This window comes from Martes martes (assembly GCF_963455335.1).
Source record: "Martes martes genome assembly, chromosome: 9".
In the NCBI taxonomy this organism is placed as follows: Eukaryota; Metazoa; Chordata; class Mammalia; order Carnivora; family Mustelidae; genus Martes; species Martes martes.
Genome location: NC_137896.1, coordinates 104,360,471 through 104,383,130, shown reverse-complemented (window position 1 = coordinate 104,383,130; position 22,660 = coordinate 104,360,471). Strand labels below are relative to the sequence as shown.

General features: G+C 53.1%; 1 protein-coding gene across 1 annotated transcript in view; it reads right to left on the bottom strand.

The window, feature by feature from the left end:
• The window catches only part of KCNIP3 (potassium voltage-gated channel interacting protein 3), a gene marked incomplete at its 5' end in the record, with an annotated part of 78,128 nt that overhangs the window by 51,367 nt on the left and 4,101 nt on the right, over positions 1-22,660 (bottom strand). The window contains one exon of the mRNA XM_080812678.1: positions 15,647-15,812. Coding sequence (XP_080668804.1) covers positions 15,647-15,812 — 166 coding nt within the window. The remainder of the gene's footprint in view (positions 1-15,646; positions 15,813-22,660) is intronic.

The following is a 22,660-nucleotide window of genomic DNA, read 5'->3' as shown; positions in this document are numbered from 1 at the left end:
GGGCACCTGACCTGGGACCACCCCTCTCCTGCTGCAGCGGACAAACCTTGCCCTTCCCTGCAGAGGACAGGTAGAACCCTGGCTTGTCCATGTACCCCATGCTGCACCCACTATAAACAGAAACAAAAGGATACTCAGAAAGGTAAACAAGGAGGGCTATGATCACAAAAGGGGATAAGCCCAATGAAGGCTGTGTGAGCTTTTTACCTCTTGGTAAGGAAGAAGGAAGTGTTCCGGGCCTGAGGCCCTCTCTTAGGGGGTAGAGTAGCCGTCTAAGACTGTGGAGCGTCAGACTGCCTTTCCCAACGGTTTCCAAATAAGATAAAATACTGAGCATTCATTACTGAACCTAGGTTTATCTATCTTAGCTGTTTTTGTGGTTTTTTTTAAGATTTTATTTATTTACTTGACACAGTGGGAAAGAAAGTAAGCATGAGCAGGGGGAGTGACAGTAGAGGGAGGGAGCAGGGAGCTCCTTGAGCTGGGAGCCTGATGAGAGGCTCGATCCCAGGACCCTGGGATCATGACCTGAGCCAAAGGCAGCTGTTTAACTGACTGAGCCACTCAGGCACCCCTGACTTTGGCTTCTTAATCCAGACCAACTAAAGAGACTTCTGTCGCTGAACATGTTTTATGCCATGTGGAAAAATTTCCTATGAGGAAGAGTATGCTCCTAGAAATTATGAAACATATTAATAAGTTTGCCAATCTGTAGAATGCTGGTGTAACAGTCCACAACTGCGCACTCCTTAGTGTCAGTAGAAATCAGGGTTTCCAAGGGTTAAAAAATCTAACTGATATATGTAATCAAAACTGCTAGAAATAATGAGAGAGACAACTCTGCATGCAAGGAGAGTAGGAGGTATTTTCGGTAAGAAAAGACATAAAATAAGGAAATGCATTTTTGTTAAGGGAAAATGGAGTTATTTTGCCCTACGGGACAGTACTGGTTGTTTCAGAATGAGAACGAGAATAAAGGGCAAAAACTAAATGGAATATGGAAAGTCAGAGGAGAGAGAGAGAATCTCATGTGGTCGAGCTGGCCAAGACTGAAGAATTTTTTAGAAGGGTTTTATTATTTTTTAAAAGATTTTATTTATGTATTTAACAGAAAGAGAGAGCGCATGCACAAGCAGGGGGAGTGGCCGAGAGAGAGGGAGAAGCAGGCCCCCCCGCCGAGCAGGGAGCCCAATGTGGGGGACCCTGAGATCAGGACCTGAGCCGAAGGCAGCCGCTTAACAGAATGAGCCACCCAGATGCCCCTAAGAAGGGTTTTAAAAAATAAGCTCTAATATCAATAGTATGCCTAGGCAAAAATAAAATGTAAGTCCCTTTCATTTGTTAAAAGAACAAAGTGTTCTTGGATGGTTGGGCTGCTCTTGATCAGAGACTATGAAAGGTTTTCCTTCATCTTTGGATGATCCACCTGGAAAGCAAAGATTGTGTTTTACTGAAGCAATTTCTTGTGCTTCATGTTTTTTTTTAACCAGGTTTTTGATTAATTGGGAGAAGGGAGTCTTTTCTATTAAAAGAGCTAAGGTTTATTGTTTCACTTATTTGTGGAACATAAGGAATAGCAGGGAGGACATTAGGTGAAAGGAAAAATGAAGGGGAAGGAATCGGAGCAGGAGACGAACCATGAGAGACTGTGGACTCCGGGAAACAAACTGGAGGGTTTTAGAAGGAAAGGGGGTGGGGGATGGGTGAGCCCGGTGCTGGGTATTAAGGAGGGTACGGACTGCATGGAGCACTGGGTGTTATATGAAAACAATGAATCATGGAACACTGCATCAAAAACTAATGATGTGCTGTATGGTGACTAACAACACAATTAAAAAGAAAAAAAAGCTAAGGTTGTGTGTGTGTGTGTGTGTGTGTGTGTGTGTGTGTGTGTGTTTTGTTTAAAACCTTGTTTGCCTTAGAAGTCTTTATCACTTTGGTTGACTAGATTATCAAGATCATATTTAATCAACTGTTCAAACCTTTTGATATTTTGTATAAACTTCCCATAATCAAATTCTAAGTGAAGTCTTTTTGGTCTTAAAATTCTCCTGAGGGCTCTGGAACATCTCAGCAGATTAGTTCTCGCTCCTTACAAAAGAGCCATAAAACTCACTAAAGCTTCTTTGACACATTAAATTACATGGAAAGAATGGTTAAATAAGAATGATGTTAACCCTTCTCTAAGTTATATTTGTACAGATATGTGTTATTGATGTTAAGTGTTCCAGAAATTCTATGAAATTCCTAGAGATCTCATATGTCCTGGTATCATGTTATCAATCATAATTCTGGTAATTATCTTAAAATGGATGTCGGGGCGCCTCGGTGGCTCAGAGGGTTAAGCCTTTGCCTTCAGCTCAGGTCATGGTCCCAGGGTCCTGGGATCGAACCCTGCATCGGGCTCTCTGCTCAGCAGGGAACCTGCTTTCCCCTCTCTCTCTGCCTGCCTCTCTGCCTACTTGTGATCTCTCTCTCTCTGTCAAATAAATAAATAAAATCTTTAAAAAAAAATGGATGTCACCGACATAATAAAAACCCTTTGTTAACTGTATGATGATGAACGCTCATCAGATCTTAATCCGTGGCCACTTTCACGTCTACTGATATTTATACACAGTTATTGTTTTCCTCTACTGCGTTTGCAGAAAGCCTTCCTCTTCAAAGAGATTCAGGGAAAGAATTCGGACAGGGAGAGATTTCTGATAACTGTAAGATGATACCATGAAACTCTATGGGAAACCTGAGGGTCAAGAACTCATGACACGAGGGGCACCCGGGTGGCTCAGTCATTAAGCATCCACCCAGACTCTCAGGTCATGGTCTCCGTCATAGAATCGAGCCCCCAGTCAGCCTCCGGGCTCAGCTTGGGGGCAGGCGGTGTCTGCTTGAGATTCTTTCCCTCTGCCCCTCCCCTGCTCTCTCTCTCTCTCTCTCTAAAGTAAATAAATAAGTCTCTAAAAAAATAATTAATGACATGGGACTGCATGGATTGGTGAGGATAATTATAAGTTTTATTACTCTGAAGCATGCTGGACCTTCAGCGTTTTGTTTTCTGGATTTAAAAAATGCTTCTTTGGGCCACCTGGGTGGCTCAGTGGGTTAAAGCCTCTGCCTTTGGCTCAGGTCATGATCCCAGGGTCCTGGGATCGAGCCCCGCATCGGGCTCTCCGTTCAGTGGGGAGCCTGCTTCCTCCTCTCTCTCTGCCTGCCTCTCTGCCTGCTTGTGATCTCTGTCTGTCAAATAAATAAATAAAATATTTTAAAAATAACAATGATTTTTTAAAAAATAAAAAAATAAAAAATGCTTCTTTTCCTTTATTTTTTTAAAGTTATCTATAACACAGCAATTTGGTTAAGTATTCTTTTGTAAACAAAAACAGAATATATATTATTATATGTGATATATAATAACATATAATAATAATAATAATAATAATACATTATCTTTTCTTCCTCTCTGCCTGATCCCTCCAAAATCCAGAAACCCTTATTGGTTAGTCTTATTTTTATTGACAATATAGGTTTTATGACAATGTAAGTTCAATAAGAATCTCTTCTCCTTGTAATAGGGCACAACTGGGCAAGTCTTTGGCTTGACTTCTTAGACTAAAGAAGCTTTAAAAAAAATCTAATGAACCAGGAATGACTTTATAGATCCACTAAAGCCCCTTAGATATGACCAAACTTTAACTGGAATATTATATTTAAAGATATACTTAAAATCACTGTTCTTGGCATTCTTATATAAATAATCAGGCCAAGTTTAATGAAACAACTTACTTTGCAAATACATTTATCTTATTATCTTTGCTAGAAATTGGGGTAATTGTAGAGAAAGAAATTATGTTTCTGCAAACTTAGTTTCTGTAAAATTATAATTTCTGTAGAAAACTATCACAAACCCTTGTGGCTATTAGATTCCAGTCCCATTCATTGTCTTTGAGGTTTGTTTTCTACCTGTAAACTGGCTTGGATCCTAAATTCATCCAGTTTTTCCCTGATATCTGGCTATGGCTTTCCAAACTAACGTTTCTAATTTTCTTCCTCTGACTTGGACTCATTAAGAACAAACACTTTCCTTTTCCCAAAGCCCTGCCAACTAATGTCTGACAACTAGATAATAAACTTTAGAGAAATCACCACAACAGCTCATGGGTGGATAAGCTTTGTGCCTGTCTCTCAGAAAGTTCTCCATAACACCCCTGACACCACCAGAGACATCCATACTATAAAAGTGGCTTTAAGCCCTCTAGGAGGCCAACATGGAGACATCTTCTTGACTGGCTTCCCTCTGGGCTCGGAAACCCATTTATAGTCTGCTCTAACCATTAACCTTGGCTTTCCTTTTGTTTTCATGGAAATGCTTTTATTAAATACCTGATTGCTTGCACCATCTAGGCCTAAGTTTGGGAACCCCCCTGGGTACCGCCACCTGAAAAAAAGCTGTTTTACTGAGCTGACCTATTCTCAGGACCAAGGGACATGTTCAGTGGGATGACACAACCTACCAGCTCAAATCCTAGATTGTGAAACTTCTTAGAGGGGTTTCAAAGGCAAGGCATAAAGGGTAGCGAAATATGCCACCCCAAAAAATGCCTCTTGGGCACAGCCATTATTTTAGGCTGATAAATTGGTTTTAGATAATAAAATTGCTCTGGATTACTTGTTGGCTGAGCAAGGAGGAGTCTGGCGTAGCATTTACCTCCTGCTGTACCTGCATAAGGCCACTGGTACAGCAGAAATACACATACGAGAAATTAACCAACAAGCCACTTAGCTAAATAGGTTGATGCCTCTTCAGACACGTTCTTTGATTTATTGGACACCAACTGGTTGGGCTCGTGGGTGCCCTGGTGAAGGAGCACACTTCAATCTCTTGTCATTATCATCCTCCTGAGAGTCATCGCGGTGATCTTCCTGGTGCACTGTGTTCTCTCCAGGGTCTGAAATAGATGCTCACAACCATCAGAAGTATATCAGATGGTCTCACTATGCTCGGACGAGCAGAAACAAGATGAACGATGAGATGAACAGCAAAAGCGAGTCTTCCGTAACCTGACGTCATAATCTATGTTTCCCGACAAGATCAGAACTTGACCCTGAGGGTGATGGAGAGTGGCCGTAATAACAAGTGGCCAGTTAATCCCTCACGTATGAAAGGATGACTGGAAGGGGTGGGGGGAATTGTTTAAGAGATTAAACAAGGAGCCCACTGGACTGTGATGGCTCTAATCCCTTGGTTCTATGCAACTGAGCCCAAACCCCAGGAAATTTAAGAACAACCCATCATGAGCAGCCAACCAGGCTTTCCCAAATAAGGCAACCACATCAGCCACCACCAACCAAATATTTCCTTGCTTTGCTTCGGCAGCTTCCTTATAAGACCCTTCCCCTAGCTCCTGTCTGTGGAGCGGTCCTCACCACTTTTGGGTGGGCACTTCCCTGTTTGAATTGATGTGTGCTTAAATAAACTTGAAATTCTTAACATGCCTCCGTTTACCTTTTACCAGCTGGGAGCGCCAGAGATGGTCTTCTGTTTAAAAAGTGTGGGAACAAAGCCAGCTGGGCATTGCCCAGCCTCTCAGTCCTGCTAAGGCATTGTCCAACGCCTGCCCAGAGCCTCGGACTCTCCAGGGGAGCAGAAGTGAATGGTACAGGGGATGAGGTCCCAGACATTTCACAAGCCTGTAAAACTGTTAAGAGGCCATGATTTCCTCTTTTCTTTGGCAGAGAAGATAGCCCTGCAGGTGGCTGTCTGACTGCCCTGGATCTTTCTTAGTTTCAATCTAACCGAGAGGTCATAGCTCCGTGTCCCTTTTATTTCCACCCGCTCTAAAAATCCCTGTGTTTCTTTCTCTTTTGAATCAGCTTTGTCATTCTGCTCGTTTCCTTATTAAGTACTTCAATAGAACCTTGACACACACTCACTGTCTATTTGTGGAAGAACGATATTTTTAACACACAGAGAATGATGCTTTGACAATGCAAGCCAGCTGTGCCCAGCTTTGTCTGGAACCTCCAGGCTTTGCGGCCTCAATCTCAATCTCCAGCCCTCTTCCCTGGCTCCTGGCCCTTCCCCACCTCTGCCTCAGGCGGTGTCCCTGGGAGCCCCGGGGGCCTGGGTGCCTGCTGCCTGCTGGGGCCAGGGGCTCAGAAGACAAGGCTCTCCCCCGTCTTGATACGGACGCCACGTCTCACATCCAGGTGTTAAATGTGGCTTTGGCCCAACAGCAGAGACCAGCTCCGGAGGTCATAGAAAGGGCCTAGGAAACCCGTCCTGTGACTCATCCTTCCTCACCCCGCCAGGGGGCAGAGAAGGAAAAGGTTGGTGAGGCAGAGAAAGGGAACATCTTTGGAAAGGTTGGTTGGTGCTCTGGGTGTCTTCCCTCCTCCTACACCAAAGAGCTCTAGTCCTCTGTCCAGCTGAGGTCCTTCTAGGAAGCCTTTGGGGTCTGGGCCTGTGTCTGGGGCCAGGTGGGTCTGATCCACAGTGGGAGGAGGTCAGGTGATGGCCATGGTTACAATGGCCAGAGACAGCCAGGGGGAGGGGTGGGAACTGGACACCCACCGGGTGATGGTCCTGGAGGCAGAGGGGGCATTTCCCCAGAGCCCCTCGGACCCTGTGGAAGAGAGCTGGGGGAATCCACCTTTATTGTTCCTCCTCATGCTGCCTGGAGAGGGGGAGTCTCAACAGTTGGGAGATGGGGTCAAGGGGCATCGTGAGCAAAGGAAGGGAGCTGGCATTGGCCTGACCACCAGAACCAGGTGGGAAGCAAGGTGAACAAGGGACAAGGCATGGAGACGCCTAGGACCCTGCCCACACTCCAGCCTGAGACAAGCCAGCAGGAGGGAGATCTTGAAGTGGATGAGGGTCTAGAACTCTGATCTGGGCCAGGCAGGATTCCCGGAGGGTGCACGAACTCCTGAAAGCCTCCCACAGGACCTGCAGAGAATTCCCCCAAGGACAGGGAAGAGCAATCCCGCAGGGAAGACAGAAAGTCAGAGGTGACGAGGAATTGCCCCTCCCCCGGCTTGTTCTGCATGTGGATGTCCAGCCATTGTGTTCAAGCATCATGTCAGCACTCACACCAGCCTGCTCTCGGGCTCCTTGCTCCCTGCACCCCCACTTACTGTGACTCCCAGAACCAGCATCCAGAGCTGGAAGGAGCTCAGAAGTAGGCCAGCAAGGTCAAGCCTTTGTCCTTTTTTTTTTTTTTTTTTTTTGGTTGGTTGGTTTTTTGGTTTGTTTTTTGCCAGATGAGGAAACTGAAGCCGAGGGAGGCAGGTTGCACCCTTAGGTGACACAGACCTACAGCCTCCTTCCTCCTTGCAAGACAGACGGAGACACAGAGACACACAGAGGGAGTGAGAAAAAGCTCCCATGAGTCTGCAAGCCCATCAAGCATGTAAAACGGCTTGAAAAAGGTTCATGAGATTACTGGATGATAAAGACTCCCATTCAGGGAAACTCAGTAAGCGAGGGGTCTTGCTGACTCTCTAGGCACCCCGTGGAGCAGGGACCATGACACATATCCATCCCCCTGGAACAGATGAAGAGCCCAGGGGGAGCAGGGGCAGGAGAGGCACTCCTGGTCACCAGCCAGCAGGAACAAGCAGGAGCAACTAGTAGAAGCAGCACGTGGGGACATGCCAGAGGCTTGGTAACTCCAGGCTCATCCCTCTGCCACTAAGCCTGACCCCCACGTGTCTCCCCTCCCTGAGGAGTGGCCCACGGTCTGCAAAGTTCCATCCCCCCCCCCCCCACACACACAATGGCTGTCTCAGGTGGGGAAGGTCAGCAGCTGGGAGGCAAGGGTAAGGGGCGTCACGAGCAGAGAGAGAGCTTCCACTGCCTTTGAAAAGCTGGCTTGTGACCCTGGGCCCCCACTTCCGGCAGCCGAAGGGTCCCCCTCCCTTAAAGGCCCCTGAGGTTGCCACCCCTGCTTTAGACTCAGACCTTCATCTGATCTCCCTGTGCAAACCTTCCTTATATCAGAATCCTGTCTTGTGATTAGAGATCTATTACTGCTTTTCAGTATTTGAAATCATTATTATCTGACCGATTCTGAGATGATTGATAGGATTGGTTACATGCTCAATTTTGTGTTTTTATTCTTCTTAAAATATTATTCATTAATTTGACAAGGATTTGGCGTACCAGGCTTTGTGCCCGGCTCTCGGGTCAGGGCAGGGGACAAGGCCCCCACCCCCCAGAGAGGGGACAAGAGGCCAGGCTTTTCAGCCCAGCCCCATCCAGTGTGGGCACATTGTCCTTCAGGGTCTATGAGCATCTTTGGGCAGCAGAAGCATTTTTTTATCTTTGGCTAAAAAACCAATACATCACATGTCTACACTGATTCATGTTTATGTGTCAGGAATTTCATTTGATATCTCTTTAGAGAACCATGTGATTACTTCAGCCAAATTCCCCTCATATCCGTCTAATAACAGGGAAAGACAAAAGGACCAGAAGCCCCGAGCTGTTGAGGGTCTCTCCTTTCAGTGTCTGGAGCTCCTGACACCACCCTTCCCAGCGCATCTTGCCGAGAAGACACCAGGCTCCACACACAGGAGGCCCTCTCCCTGTGCTGGCCTCCCGGTCCCCACGGCCGATGCCCGGTCTTGGTCCTGCTTGGCCGAGGAACACCCATCCCGGTGAGGGGCAGAGGGGACAGAGTAGAAGCGGGACCTGGCCTGTTCTGCTGTCACTCCCACATGGGCTCCTCCCCAGGCCTGAGCCTGACGGCTCCATGGTGTCCCTGCCTGAAATTCCAGGTTGGTCGGTTGTATAGATTTTAAAAAATGGCTGTTGCTGATCAAGCAATTTCTTTCATCCTCACAGCAGAAGTCACACATCTATTTGGGGGAACAGGAAAGGGACTCTGGGAAGGGGAGAGGCCGGGGCACTGGGGTCAGTATGGACAAGGCAGGTAGGCTGGCCCTGGGGCCTCCCGCTCCCTCCTGGCCCAGGCTGAGCCCGAGTCTGCGCTCTGGGAGAAGGAAGCCCCCTCCTACATCTGCTCCCTCCTCACGCCCAAGAGTACGGGAGCCCAGCTTGGCACTCACTGCCTGCGGTCGAAGGGCAGGGCCCTGAGCCAGGGGGGTCCTTCCAGTTCTGCTCTTGGGGTCCCCACCCCCTCTAATTGTCCCAACCCCCTACAAGGCAGGCTCAGTCCTGAGTCCCAAACTGGCTTCTTCTGCTCCCTGGACCGGTCCCGTCAAAGCAGCCCTCACCTCGAGCCAGGTTCCCAGAGATGAAGCGGAAGAAGAAGCTGATGATGTCTCCCAGGTGCTTCTTGCAGCCGTAGTGACATTCCTGAAGCCTCAGAGCAGGCCCCCGGGCTGGGCCTGGGGTCTCCCCACGCCCCGCCACCCCTGGGCCGGGCCCCATCCTGGGGTCCCTAGCTCCTGCCCTCAGCTCAGCCTGACCAGCCACAGTGCAGGCCACCCCCAGCCTGCTCCGTCCTTCCTCTGCCTGCCTCTCCCCAACCTGACACTCAGAGCCTTCCTTCTGGAATTCTCTCTCTCCCCTCTCTGGCCTGTCTCTCCTCTTGATCTCGACCCCGAGCCTCAGGGTCTCGGCCTCTCTGGCCTGCACTTCCCTCTTCCTTCCTCTGTCCTCCGTCTCTGCCTCCTGTTCTCTCAGCCTCCCCCAGGACCACCTGCCACCCAGCCCTCAGCCCAGAGCACCCAGGAGATGGCCAGCACCTTGCCAGGGTGGATGTCCTCAAGCAGCCCTTACTCCTACCCTCAGGCCAGCCCCTTCACCTTGTGCCTGCTCTGGCTCCCCAGGACCCCGGAGCTCACTCTTCCTGGAGGCAGAAGGGCTGCTGCAGCTTCCTGGCCTGGGAAGGGGGTGGGGGAGGTGGGCATTGCTCTGGAGCTCCCAGCAACAGTGGAGGAGGTGCCACTGGTGTGATATTCGGGTGAGAGTGTGATCTCACTGCAGTGGGCCTCACCCATGACCCAGGGCTTCTCCGTGGCCAGAAAAGGAGCAGCCTGCTCCCACCCAGCCTTTTGCCTGGAATGCTCAGGAGCAAGAGGCCCTGCACGGAGCTGGGGGATGGGTAGGGTCCTGACCTTTGGCTACTTCTTGACCTCTGGTCTCTGCTCAGTGACACCAAATCACAGCACTGTTGGTGTCTCTATAGAGCAGAGAATGGGGAGAGGAAAAGGGGTCCCTCTGATGAGGAGGGTAGAGGAAAGCGAGTGGATGACTGGAGCGGAAACTGCTGGCCATCCCCTCCACCCCCTACATTTACTGGGCACCTGGCATGGGCCAGGCAGTTGGCTAAGGTCCTTCTGGGCACCAGCACATTCTGTCATCAAAACAACCTCATAAAGTCCGTGTGGCCTAGAATGCCACATCAGTATTCATTCTCCTCTGCTTTTTCACCTACGGAATTCAGATTCTTTTGGGGGCAGAAACGTAACCAGCTTTTAAAAACCAACATTCCGGGGTGCCTGGGTGGCTCAGTGGGTTAAAGCCTCTGCCTTCAGCTCAGGTCATGATCTCAGGGTCCTGGGATCGAGCCCCGCATCGGGCTCTCCGCTCAACAGGGAGCCTGCTTCCCCCTCTCTCTCTCTGCCTCCCTCTCTGCCTACTTGTGATCTGTGTGTCAAATAAATAAATAAAATCTTAAAAAAAAAAAACAAAACCCCACAACACACCCCCACCTTCCTTGCCATCAAGGTGGCTCAGTTCTGGCCAGTGAAATACAGGAAGAAATCTTCCAGAGATTTCCAGGAGAGTGTTGCTTTCCTGATCAAGGCACTACCATTTCCTCCTTCCCTTTGCCTAGAATGAAGCCGTGATGGCTGGAACCAAAGCAACTACCTTGGGGCTGTGAGGAAAAGGGCAACCGCCCCCCACCCCCCCCCCAAAAAAACCCAAAACCCCAGAGACATTGATTCTGACATCCCCAAGCTGCTAACCTGGTGCCAGCCACTGCTTAGCCCAGATTTCTCATATCTTTGTCTAAATTAAGCTGCTGTTATTTGGGGTTTCTGTTATACACAAGTACAGCCAAGTCAAAATATTCCCTCCGAAGTGAAAGACGAACTGTTGCACCTTGCGCTCCCAGCTGCTGAAAGGATGTAAGCTTTGGCTGGGCCTTCCTGTGCACCGCCGTGAAGCGTGCTGCTCGAAACCGTTTGCTTTCCTGAGAGCGAGCGAGGGCTAGGCGGCACGTCAGGCCACAGACCAGCAGCTCTGCCCCTTGGACCTTGTGACCCTGCACACTCACGAGCACTCATTGCGCCCCAGGCAAGGCAGCGTGTCTACAGGCCAATGGCCGTCCCCAGGAGGAACATTCCATGGTCTCCCCGGGTTTGGAGTAAAGCCATCTTTCTTTGGCAAAGATCTTTTCTGTTGACATGGAGCTAGTGGCTCGCTACTGAGCTCTCATGGAGCCGACCTCTGCTGCCCGTCAGGCACTGAGTATCAGCCTCTCCCTCGGCTCTAAAGGCCTAGACGTGTGTGTGCAGCATTCTATCAGCATGTGCACAGGCGATGTCCGAGTGCAGGCACAGAGGGTCTGGAAGGCTCAGGTAAGAACGTAGCAAGAGACTCATGTCCCCACGGCAACTGCTGCACTGCCAGCTCCCCCTCAACCCATACCTGCGACCCCGTGGGGAGTCTCTAGGGCCATCTGAAGAGGAAGAGCGTTCCCATGTCATTTATAGACCGAGCGGCAAGAAACGCCAGCACAGACTCTAGGTTGACACGGTGGCCCCTTCAGCAGGGAAGGACGATGGAGAAGGGGAGCCTTCCTGGGGGACAGAGTGACAGATACATCTGCTCGCCCATACTTCCTGAAGAACAGATGGCCTGGGGTACGGATCTCCACTCACTCGTGGATGGTTGCGGACCATCTGTTCAAGGGTCAGGGAGGGGGAGGAGAAGAGAGAGGAGGAGGGGCGACTGCTGTCCAGAGGGCAGCAGGCCTGAGAAAGAGCCCACGGGTCAGGTAGACAAGATGGCCGGGCAGGCTGTACTCCTTGCTGCCTGGCACTGTTCCCCAGCAGAGTGCCACGTGGTCTAAGACAGCCTATGGGTTCCTATGGGAACTTCTCGCCCCCAGGCTGATGTTAAGTACACAGCTTGCTGGCAGGGTGACAAGCCAGCCACGAGTTGTCAGGTCAGCTCCATTGCACCCCTCATCCCGGCAGGGACCACTGCTTATCTTCCCCGGAACTGACTCTCAATCTGAGTATGGACTTCCTCCCTGCTCCCTGCTTCTGCCAACACCAGCTCCCACCACAGGGTCCCACACACCATTGCTGCTGCCTGAGCGACCCCTCTGACAACCAAGAAGTGTGGCCAAGGGCCAGCGTTGGCAAGGCCCGCTGACCTTACACTGTTGCCCACGCCCAGAAGCAGCTGGCCTTATGGGACAGTGGAAGAGCCTACTGCGGACCAGGCCCCAGCACAGGCCACGAGACAATGTAGCAGAGTGACGGACCCAAAACCCAAGGGACACCGTGACTTTCTTTCTTTCTTTCTCTTCTTTTTTAAGATTTTATTTATCTGACAGAGAGAGACACAGCGAGAGAGGGAACACAAGCTAGGGGAGTGGGAGAGGGAGAAGCAGGCTTCCCACTGAGCAGGGAGCCTGATGCGGGGGTTTGATCCCAGGACCCTGGGATCATGGCAGATGCTTAATGACTGAGCCACCCAGGCGCCCCTGATGACAGTTTTATAGTTGAAGAAACCCAGTCCCACTGTCCTCCTGGGGAGCCGGACTTGAGAAGCAGTCTACCCTCTTGGTAGCTTAGCCAGGCTCTTGGAGAGATGTTCTGGTATCCTGACAGGAAGGACTTTTGGAAGCTGGGGAGACATGCAGAGCAGGTCAGGGTCCCAGCCTCTGGGTCACTGAGGATAGGCCCCCCTGGGCTAGTGAGGGACACAGTCTCCTGCCAAGGCTGGGCGCTCCTCCTGGGTGGGGTGCTGGGGTTAGAGCGTTTGCCCTGGGCTCTGCTGTACTCCCCTGCTCTTGGGTCCATCTCAGTGGCCACTGCAGCCGGCCAGCTCCCAGTTCCATGTGGGGGCCTTCACAGCCCAGGAGGGACCCCCAGGCATAGCAGCAGCTGGTCCAGCCATCGCACCCTTGAATCCTGGCCCCTGATGACAAGGCCACCTCAGCCTCAGGGACATCCGTGTGCTTTCCTCGGCCTTGGCTTCTTCCCCCAAGCCGTCCCAGAAATCTGTCTTTCTGACCTGCTTCATCTGAGTGGAAAAACCCCTGACAACAAGGGTGTAGTGTCTCGGCCTTGCGCCCGCCTTCCACAGGCACCGGCACTCCAGACACCGCAGCGGGGCCTCGCTGAGCTCGGGGACTGAGCAACACTGAAGGCACTGATTGTTCTCTGCACCCAGAGCCCAGGAAGTTTCCTGAAGAAGCGCCTCATCTGGGCACACTAGCATTTCAGGCGCATGCCTAGCCCTCAGCGTGACCACACCCGCCGTGCCATCCCGGCGGGGCACAAGGAGGACATCTTTGGACTAAGGAGGCAGGGTCTGGGAGCTGGACCCTGTGGAGACCAGGGGTGCGCTTGGGTCTCAGCTCCTTAGTCTGTGAGAGTGGCTGCTGCCTCCAGAGATCCCGGAGGTTCCCCGAGAGAAAAGACATGGAAGACACACATCGGGGTGGGCGCCCCGCCTGGAACCCGTGGAAAAGCTCCCAGTCAGAGCCCTTACTCTGCCCCTAATACCCTGTGACCTGCTGTGTCATGTGACCTCCCTGAGCTTCTGTTGACTCTTTAATAAAACAGAGCGATCTGCAGGGCGTACCCCATACGATGAAATAGGATCTTGTTTTTCCACACGCCACATAGCCTCTCAGTGCCTGGCATGGCGTCTGGGGGACGTGTCTGTGCGGGGCAATGCCCTGGGCTGGGCCTGAGCCGTGGAAGGTGTCCTGGGCCCTGCTCCATCCGCCCCCACTCCTGCCCCCACGGCTCTGGGCTACGACAGGTCTCCGGCAAACACATCCTGACAGCTCAGCCTCGGTTCCTGACCTCCAGGAACCCCGCCCTGAGCTCAAGGTGGGATAGATGGGCCCCTCAGGGCCTCCTCCTTGTGACCCTGAATACAACAAGCCCGGCCCCCAACTTGCTTTCCTCGATGCCCACCCACACTCAGGAGTGCAAAAAGCCTCCGCCAGGAGGTAGTCTGTCACCCTGCAGCCGGGTCCTGAAGCAGCCAAAAGAATAGGAAGTTGGAGGCGGGGCCCAGCGGGAGAGAAGCCTGGGGGTGGGGGTGCTGGGCGGAGAGGATCAGGGAGGGTGAGACAGAGAGGGACACTGAGGTGATGGTCTTGGGCTGCTGCCCAGAAAAGCCCAGAGGTGGTGCCTGGCTGTCTCGGTCACCTGTGATTCTTGATCTTGGGGTCATGAGTTCAAGCCCCATGCTGGGTGAGGAGCCAGCTTTCAAAAATAAATAAATAAATAAAAGCCTGGGGGCCAAGACCAGTGGGGTATTGGAGCCCCAAGCAGCACAGGCAGCAGCAGACCGGACCCCATCACACACACCGCTGGGGCTCACCCCTGCTCTTGGTTTCTATCTTGACAGCAAATGGCATTGTGTTTACCCCGCTGCGGAACAAACAGCACTGTCAAGAGGCCAGCCTCCCAGGAAAGCTGTGTGCATGAACTTTTAGTGCCTTCGGATTTCCGCCACATGCAAAATCCATTCCCCCATCCTCACCCCGAGGAGCGCGCACAGACCCCATACAAGCATTCCCTCGCAGCAGTGTTTCTGCGAGAGGCCTTGGCACGGAAGGGAAGGGTCAGGAGCAAATGTCAGCCAACAGCACAGACGGTCAGGGGCTCTGGGGGATGGCAGAAGGGAGGGGCTGGAATGGCGCTGGGAGCACCCCGGAGGGGGTTTGACCACTCAACCACTCAACACAGGTGGCCACCAGCTGCTTTGCTGATGCAGGGCCCCTAGGGCCATCCCCTCTCCTCTCCCCTACATCAGGCCTGGGAGACCAGAGCCATGATTTATGCCCATTCTCCTGCCAGAGGGACCGAGACTCCCTGGAAATCGTGCAGAGAGTGTCTGAGACAACAAACAGGACAGGCTGTCAGGGCCCAGGTCTGCCCTTTTCCTTCAAGGCAAAGGGGCAGGCTCTCCTGTGCACTTTGTGTATGTGATCACACACACGTGGGTACACACGGTGCTGCCCAAGGTGAGCAGCCAGCACAGGCCCTGGGGTGCGCTGGGTAGAACTGAGGCGGGGCGAGGGCCAGGGCCGTCTCCTCTCTGGGCCTTGGCATGCACTGCTGCCCGTCCTTTTCACAGAGGACTTAGGAAGGACACGTGAACTGCCCCAGGTGACTCTCAGACGGTAGACAGAGCCAGCCGGGCCTGTCGGACTCGAACCCCTTGCTCTATCCAGCAACTGAGGTAGGACACCTCAGCATGGTTCCAATCCTCTGTCCCTACCCTCCGCGGGTCCTGCCTTGAGTGTAGTGGCCTTGCTTACATGAATGAATGAAAACATACTCTCCCAACAAAGCAGAGGTGGTTCGGCCTGGGCTGGGGTCCCCAGTGGGTCTCTGAGCCCTCAGAGAGAGGAGAGATCAGATCAGACGCCCCACACCCACCCCCGCCCTCAGCCCACCCCACCGCAGCCCCTACCTGAGCCCTGGGGGGCGGCACTGGACAGGATCCACTTGACCAGGCAGCACCGCATCAGGGCCTGGCGGGTGAGCCGTGGCCGCTGCCACTTGACGCCCTCCTTCTTGCTCAGCGGTGTGCGCCCGGGGTCTCCCAGGAGGCTGCCATCTGATACCTTCATCACTTCCTGCAGCAGGGACAGGCAGAGCAGCCCTGAGCCCCCATTCAGAGAGGACCTCCAGGCTGACCCCAATCTCCAGGGCAGGGTCACCCTCTACCCGCCCTCGAGTCTTGTCCCCAGGGTCCCTCTACCCAGGACACACAGCCTGAGCTCCAGTTGCAGGAGCAAGCACCCCCCTGCGTGGGCACCAGTTCTGAGAGGTCAGGTTGGTTGGCCAGGACAATGGCCACCAGGGTGGTGAGTTGGGGATATCCTTCCAGGGTCGTGAGGTTCCATATGTGCTAACTCTGTGTTGTCCCCAAAGCCAATGAATAGATGAGCAGTTGGGCAAGTGCTGCAGGGGCCCCAAACAGAGCCCCTACATCGGTCTGCTCTCGGGCGTGAGAAGCAGAGACTGACCTGGGCTGATGACAACAGGAAAGGAATCAGCCACAGGGGTCCCGGGCCAGCCACAGCCTCCCCAGACAGAGAGCCAGGCTGGGAGGATAAGCCGGAGCAAAGAGCGAGCCAGGGGACAGCCGGCCCTCAGTCACAGTCACCCCCCAGAAGAGGCCAGCGAGAGCCCCCTGCTGTGGCCAAGCACCCCAGCCCCTGCCTTTCCTGCTTCCCTCCTGGGGCACTGGGCCTGGTGTCCTCATGGCCCCGCTGTCCCCGGGACCTGGAGGCTGCTCTGGGGGTTTTTCTCAGTGGGGTCCCTAGCTCCAGGTCCCTGCCTGGGTCCTGTGCCTCCTCCCTGGCTACAGAAGGAGCCAGGAAGGAAGCGTCTGGACTTTCAGGCTCTCTCATGTCTTGGGTATAGGCTTTTCTGAGCACGAGGAGTAAGGAAAGCCCTACAAGGTCCCCTGAACCGAGGAGTTGGTACAAATGCTTGGGTGAGGGGAAGCTGGTCTGCTGTATCCCGAAGGCACCAATGAGGCGGGAGAACTTTCCAGGTCCTGGGTTGGCTCATGGCTCCCTGAGGCCCATTCCTGGTTAGGGCTGGACGGTCTGTTGCCTGCCTGGTCAGCTTTTGGTGAAGTGGCCGCCTAGACAGGGTGACATCCACACCCCTTACCCTGATTTCTGGGGCCTTCCCAGTTGGGCACGCCCTCTCTATAGCCATCACCCTCCAAGCTGCCTCCCCGACACACACGCTCAACAACACCCCCACATTCCTTCCCTCCTCCAAGGCTCGCCCTGGCAACAAGGCAGGTCAGCGGTGGCCAGAGCTTCAGCAAGAGCGAGCAACCCCCATCCTGGTGGGGCAGAAAGAAGGGGTGAGCAGGGGTGCCCAGGGGTCTCGGGGTACAGGGAGGCTGAGGGAGGGGCCCCGTATGCACAGACACACACGTACTTGCACATGCACACACACACACAGCCCCTGCTGGATCAGAGAGGCACCTTCTCCACTATTAATGATCTTATTCAGGACAGAAACGGCCTCAATGAGTAAGGTCTTTATTTCGGTCCAGGAAGTGAGCGGGGGACGGGTAGGGGGTTGATGGACAACTGGGGCTTCATCACTTCATGATTCTTTGCTGTAGGCCCTGCAGCTGGGGTTAGTGGAGAATGTCAGAAGGAAAAACTGCCGTGGGCCTCAGGAGCCATCCGTTGGGACCCTGTCTATCCCAGGACAGTGCTGGTGCTGGCTGGCAGAGACTGTCCTCGTGTGGAGCCCAAGGCTAGTCATGGGGATTCCGTCTTGCAGACTGGACTAAAGCGGGAGAGACCCGGCCAGGGAGCCAGGGTTCTGTCCTCCAGGGAGGGCTGGCAAGACCCACAGGCAGGGCGGAGAGCTCTGTGTGTGCTTTTTATCCTGGGCCTCAAGGTGGTCTCACTGTCAAGACAATCCCACAGGATCGGCAACACCACCCCCATTTTAAAGATGAGGAAACTAAGTCCAGGAGAAGTCTGGGGGCGGGGGGGCATGCCAGGGCCTCTCTGTCCTTGTGGTCTCCTGGTTCCAGAGTTCAGGAGGTGACAGAGTTTAGCTGGTCACAGGCTGTGCTGCTCAGCCTTCCTGGGGCGAGACCCCGGAGAGGCCTTGGAAGTTGGGGAGGGGTTCCTGAGCCCCCAACCATGTCAGAGTCAGTCTCTGAATGTCCTCCTATTCTCCCGAACTGACGAGACCCAGTGTGTGTGTGTTCTCCCTGATACAGGGAGTTGGGGGTACGAGGGGCAGGAGCCCCGGGAGCCCCACAGGTAGGGCCTAGGACGATGACCCCTGTGAGGTGGGTGAGGGGTCCTTACGGAGGAGAGGAGGGGCCCACAGTGGCTGAGACAGGGTAGGGCCACACAACTGCCAGGAGGGGAGTCAGGAGGGACAAGTGACCGCAGGTCATCCTCAGGAATGGTTGACACTGGTCTGTCTAGGGGAGGGTCTGCCTGGGCTGTCAGAAAATGTTAGTGGCCCACTCGGGGCACCCTGCTCCTGATTTGGAAGCTCTCAGGCATAGGAGGGAGGGAGCCCTGAGAGGTGACCAACCCCCTCACCCCAAAATGCCTCTTTTTTAAGGGGACAAAATTGAGGAGAGCTGCATCCGTGGGGAAACTCCAGCTCGAATGAAAGCCACCCCCTTCTTGGCTAAGCACCCTATGTCTTCCACCGCAGTCCAAGTAATACCCCAGTGCCTTTGTCCTGCCTACAAAGTCCCAGTCAGTGAAGCCCCGCTGGACAGGCAGCACTGCTCCCCCCCACCCCCCGCCCCCCGCCCCGGCCTGCGCCCAGCGCTCACCTTGTCACTCCTCACACACGCCAGGTGGGTTCTCGCACCTTCTCTCCACTGCCCACCCCCCAACACCGCCTGCAGCTTCCCTCCATGGTCTCTCTATATTACTTCTCACAGCCACACGTGATTCCACAATGATCTCAGTTAAGTCTCAAATAAAAATACTGTCGCACAAACAAAAAATGCTATTAGATATACACGCACACTCAAAAACCTCAAGAAATATTCACAAATGACTAGATCGAAGTCCCCTGATGTTCTTCATAATTCAGCTGAGAATTTCTCTCCTCCCATTCCTGCTTTATCCTGGCATCATTTCCACAGTGGCTGGAGCCCTCCCTCCATCCTCTGTGGGCCTCATGGGGTGGCCAGGGTTGGGTGCAGAGTCCTCTTTGGCACGTCTGGCACAGGTGGCCCTTTTAGGCCATGTCCCAGCAACGGCCCTTGGCTGGCCCTGGGGACCTAGAGCCTTCTCTGAGGCTCACAGGTTCCCCGAAGAGAAGGGGTTGTGGGTGGGCAGGGTTGTTCCCTGATAACCCAGAGCTCCTGTCTGGCTAGATGGGCTGGGGGGTAGTGGGGTGGGGGGGTCTTAGCTCACTTCCAAGTCCAAGTCTGTGGGGAGCAGGGGAGGGACAGAGAGGACACCAAGCTGGAGACCCATCTGCTATGGGCCAGTCACCGGGTGAGGCATGTGGAGATGCTGTCTTATTTGATGTTCACAACGACCTACTGAGGTTCCTCAGAACCTCCTCCAAATCAGCCAGCTGAGGCCCGAGTCCTGGAAAAGATTCTTCCTCACACCCTCTGACCAAGCTTGCCCAGTTCCCCTGTGCTGTGTGTTCTCTCGCACTCAGGGTCAAGGAAGAGTCTACCTTTAGGTGTGTCCTGGTGGTTTCTGCTTGCAAGGCATCCATACTGTTAACTGTCCCCTTCATCAACGCTCCCCTCTTTCCATTCACAATAATGATTTAAAGGTTCCCCTTTCAGTGCATTTATTAAAATTTAAAATATGAAATGGATAAAGAAGATGTGGTATATCTATACAGTGGAATACTATGCAGCCATCAAAATAAATGAAATCTTGCCATTTGCAACGATGTGGATGGACCTGGAGGGTATTATGCTGAGCTAAATAAGTCAATCAGAGAAAAACAATTATCATATGATCTCTCTGATATGAGGAATTTGAGAGGCGGGAGGGGGGGCTGTCAGGGGTAGGGAAGGAAAAAATGAAACAAGATGGGATCAGGAGGGAGATAAACCATAAGAGACTCTAAATCTCAGGAAACAAACTGAGGTTCACTTGGGGCAGGGTGGGGATGGGTAGGGATAGGTGGTTGGGTTATGGACATTGCGGAGGGTATGTGCTATGGAAAGTGTTGTGAAATGTGTAAGCCTGTTGATTCAGACCTGTACCTCTGGGGCAAATAATACATTATATGTTAATAAAAAAATTTTAATGTGAGTAAGTTTAAAGAAAAAATATAAAACAATCATACAGATTGTGCCAGATGAAGCAAAGTCAGCAAAGGCAGAGGACCAACAGACCTAGGGGCCCGCTCAATGCAGCTGCACTGAGCCCTTGGGTCTGCACTGTCCCAGACAGGGGCCCCTGGCTGCAGGTGACTATTGAGCACCTGAAATGGGGCTAGTCCAAACTGAGATGTGCCATCAGTGCAAATAGACATGGATTCAAAGCCTTACTTGGAAGAATGGAAAATAGCTTATTAATAACTATATTGCTTACATATTGAAATGATAATACTTACACTGTATTAAATAAAATATGTGATCAAAAAAACCCCCTCACTTTTAAAAAAGAAAACTTTCTTTAATGTGCCTCCCTGAACATTTAACGTGACACCTGTGCTCACACTACACTTCTATTGACTAACACTGTTCTAGATGGTTCTCAGACCAGCCAGGTGGATGGTTTGGGGCAGTCTCCTCCTGCCAGGGCATACACTGACCCCAATTCCTCTGTCCTTCTCAAGTCCCAGGTAGGGTCGGTCAGACTTGTTTCAGAAAGGTGGCCCAGTGGAGTGCAGAGGAAGGGTGGAGGACAAGGAGGAAGGAGACCAACTTGGGGGGCTGAGCAAATCCAGGGAAGGAAGTGGGGGTGCTGAGAGAGGCCCAGGCAATGGGAAGGATGGTGGAGATATTAGTGTGTGTGGGAGATCTGCTGTGGATGTGAGTAGTAGTGGGGGGGTCGAGGGGACTCCCCAGTAACTGTGACACCTGTCACCACAGAGACGGAGGGAGCAGGACAACCCCTCATGCCTTCCAGCTGCCCCAGGGCAAGGTCTGGACTCTCCACCAGGAACACCATCAGCCCAATCATCTCAAACAAACTCCCGGGACCTGGACCCAGACACCCCACCTCGTGAGTCCCCACCCCCTGAAGCCCCTTGAAAGGCCACCAGCTGCCCTGCTCACTGCCCATGCCCAGTAGGCAAAGCATCACCTGGTGAGGACTCATCAGGTCAAGCCATAAGGGTGCCCTGAGGCGAGACCTGCAGTCAGCCACTTCTGTCTCTGTGGTTCTCATCCTCTGGCCTCCAGAGAACCCCCACAGCGAAGCCCAGAGAAGGCTTGGCAGAGGTTACCTGTGGGTCTGTGGCAGCCTACTGGGGGTGGGGGTGCATGGCTGGAGGCCATGGAGGGTCCTGGCAAACCCAGGTTCAACACCCAGGCTCCCTTCCTCAGAGCAATGTCACTTGAGTAAATGCATATGCAAAAGCTAATTTTTCCCAAATATTTATATTTATGGATGAGAAATAGCGTGAATGGTTGCATAAGGACCACCAGGACCCACCAGGTGCGGCTCATGAGACACACTTAGCCAGGGAGGGGGCATTTCAGGCAGGTTAATGTTATTTCCCGCTACCAGGTACAGTGGGAAGAGGTCTGCAGTCAGCCAGACCGTCACCTCGGCTGGACAGCCCTGGACAGAGTACTCGACCACGCTTAGTCTTCATCTGTAAAAGAGGGAGACTAATATGCCTTTATAGGACCCTGGGGAAGGTTAAGTGCGGAGGCATACAAAGCCCCAGCAGGAGCCGGATTATCCCTAATCCCCATCCTTCTGATGGAGAGCAAATTCTGCCTAACCAGCGCAAGGGGCGGGGCCAAGCAAGGGGGCGGGGCCAAGCAAGGGGCAAGGCCAAGCGACTGTCCTGTGATTTCCAGAGAGCCAGCCAACTCGCTCTCGCTCTGCTCAGCTGCTGGGTATCAGAATCACCTGGGAGCTTCCCCCACATCTGGCTGCCTGCGGGGCCGCATTATCTGATTCAGTGGAGCCCGCTCTGCTCTATTTTTATAAAGCTGTCGGTAGATCTGAAAGTGCCGCTAAGGTTTGGAGGGCTCATGCCAACCAATGGGAAGTTCTAGGCCTTATCTGTGGGAGGAAGGGATCTCGGGTTCTCAGTCTCCCTCCTCGCCCGGCCCCTCCTAGGAGGGCTGCATCAGGGCCAGAGTCTGGGCCAGCTGGGAACACACAGAGCCAGAGCCGCTCAGATGTGGGGCTGCCTGCCTCCTGCCCCCCGCCCTGTCCTGGGGACTTTGGCAGTTCAGGCTGGCTCCCTGAGCAACCACTCCTCCTTGCTCGCTCTATTTCCATCAGTTGGGACAGATGGCAGGAAATGGCGGTGGGCGTCGTGTCGTGCAGGCCCCGAGGATTTGGGGTGGGGAGGCTTGGGGGAGCCTCGATTTTCCACCCACCCCTGGGCACCTACAGATGCAGGCCGGGCAGCTCGCCTGCTGAGGCAGGAGCTGAGCCTAAGTTCCTGCCAACGCTTGAGCGAGCACGCACGCGTTGGAGCAGGGGAGGGGAGGACTGGGTCATTGCTGCCCAGCCTCTGACAGCTGCCACCTGGGCTAGGACACAAGCTCCCTACCTGGCCCTTGCTGCCCAGGCAATGCAGGTGTCTCATTAACCTGGGGGAGGGGTGCTCAGCATGCTCGTTGAGGACATTCTCCTGTTGGCGTGCCCTTCCCAGGCTCTACTCAGTAATCAGAAAATAGTAACACTGGCCCTCCAACCATTTATGGAGCTCTTGCTCTATGCCCTGGCTGGGCTGAGCGGGCTGATATGGGACCTCATTTATCTAGGAGGAGGGTGATATTTCCCCCAGGAAAATGAGGAGA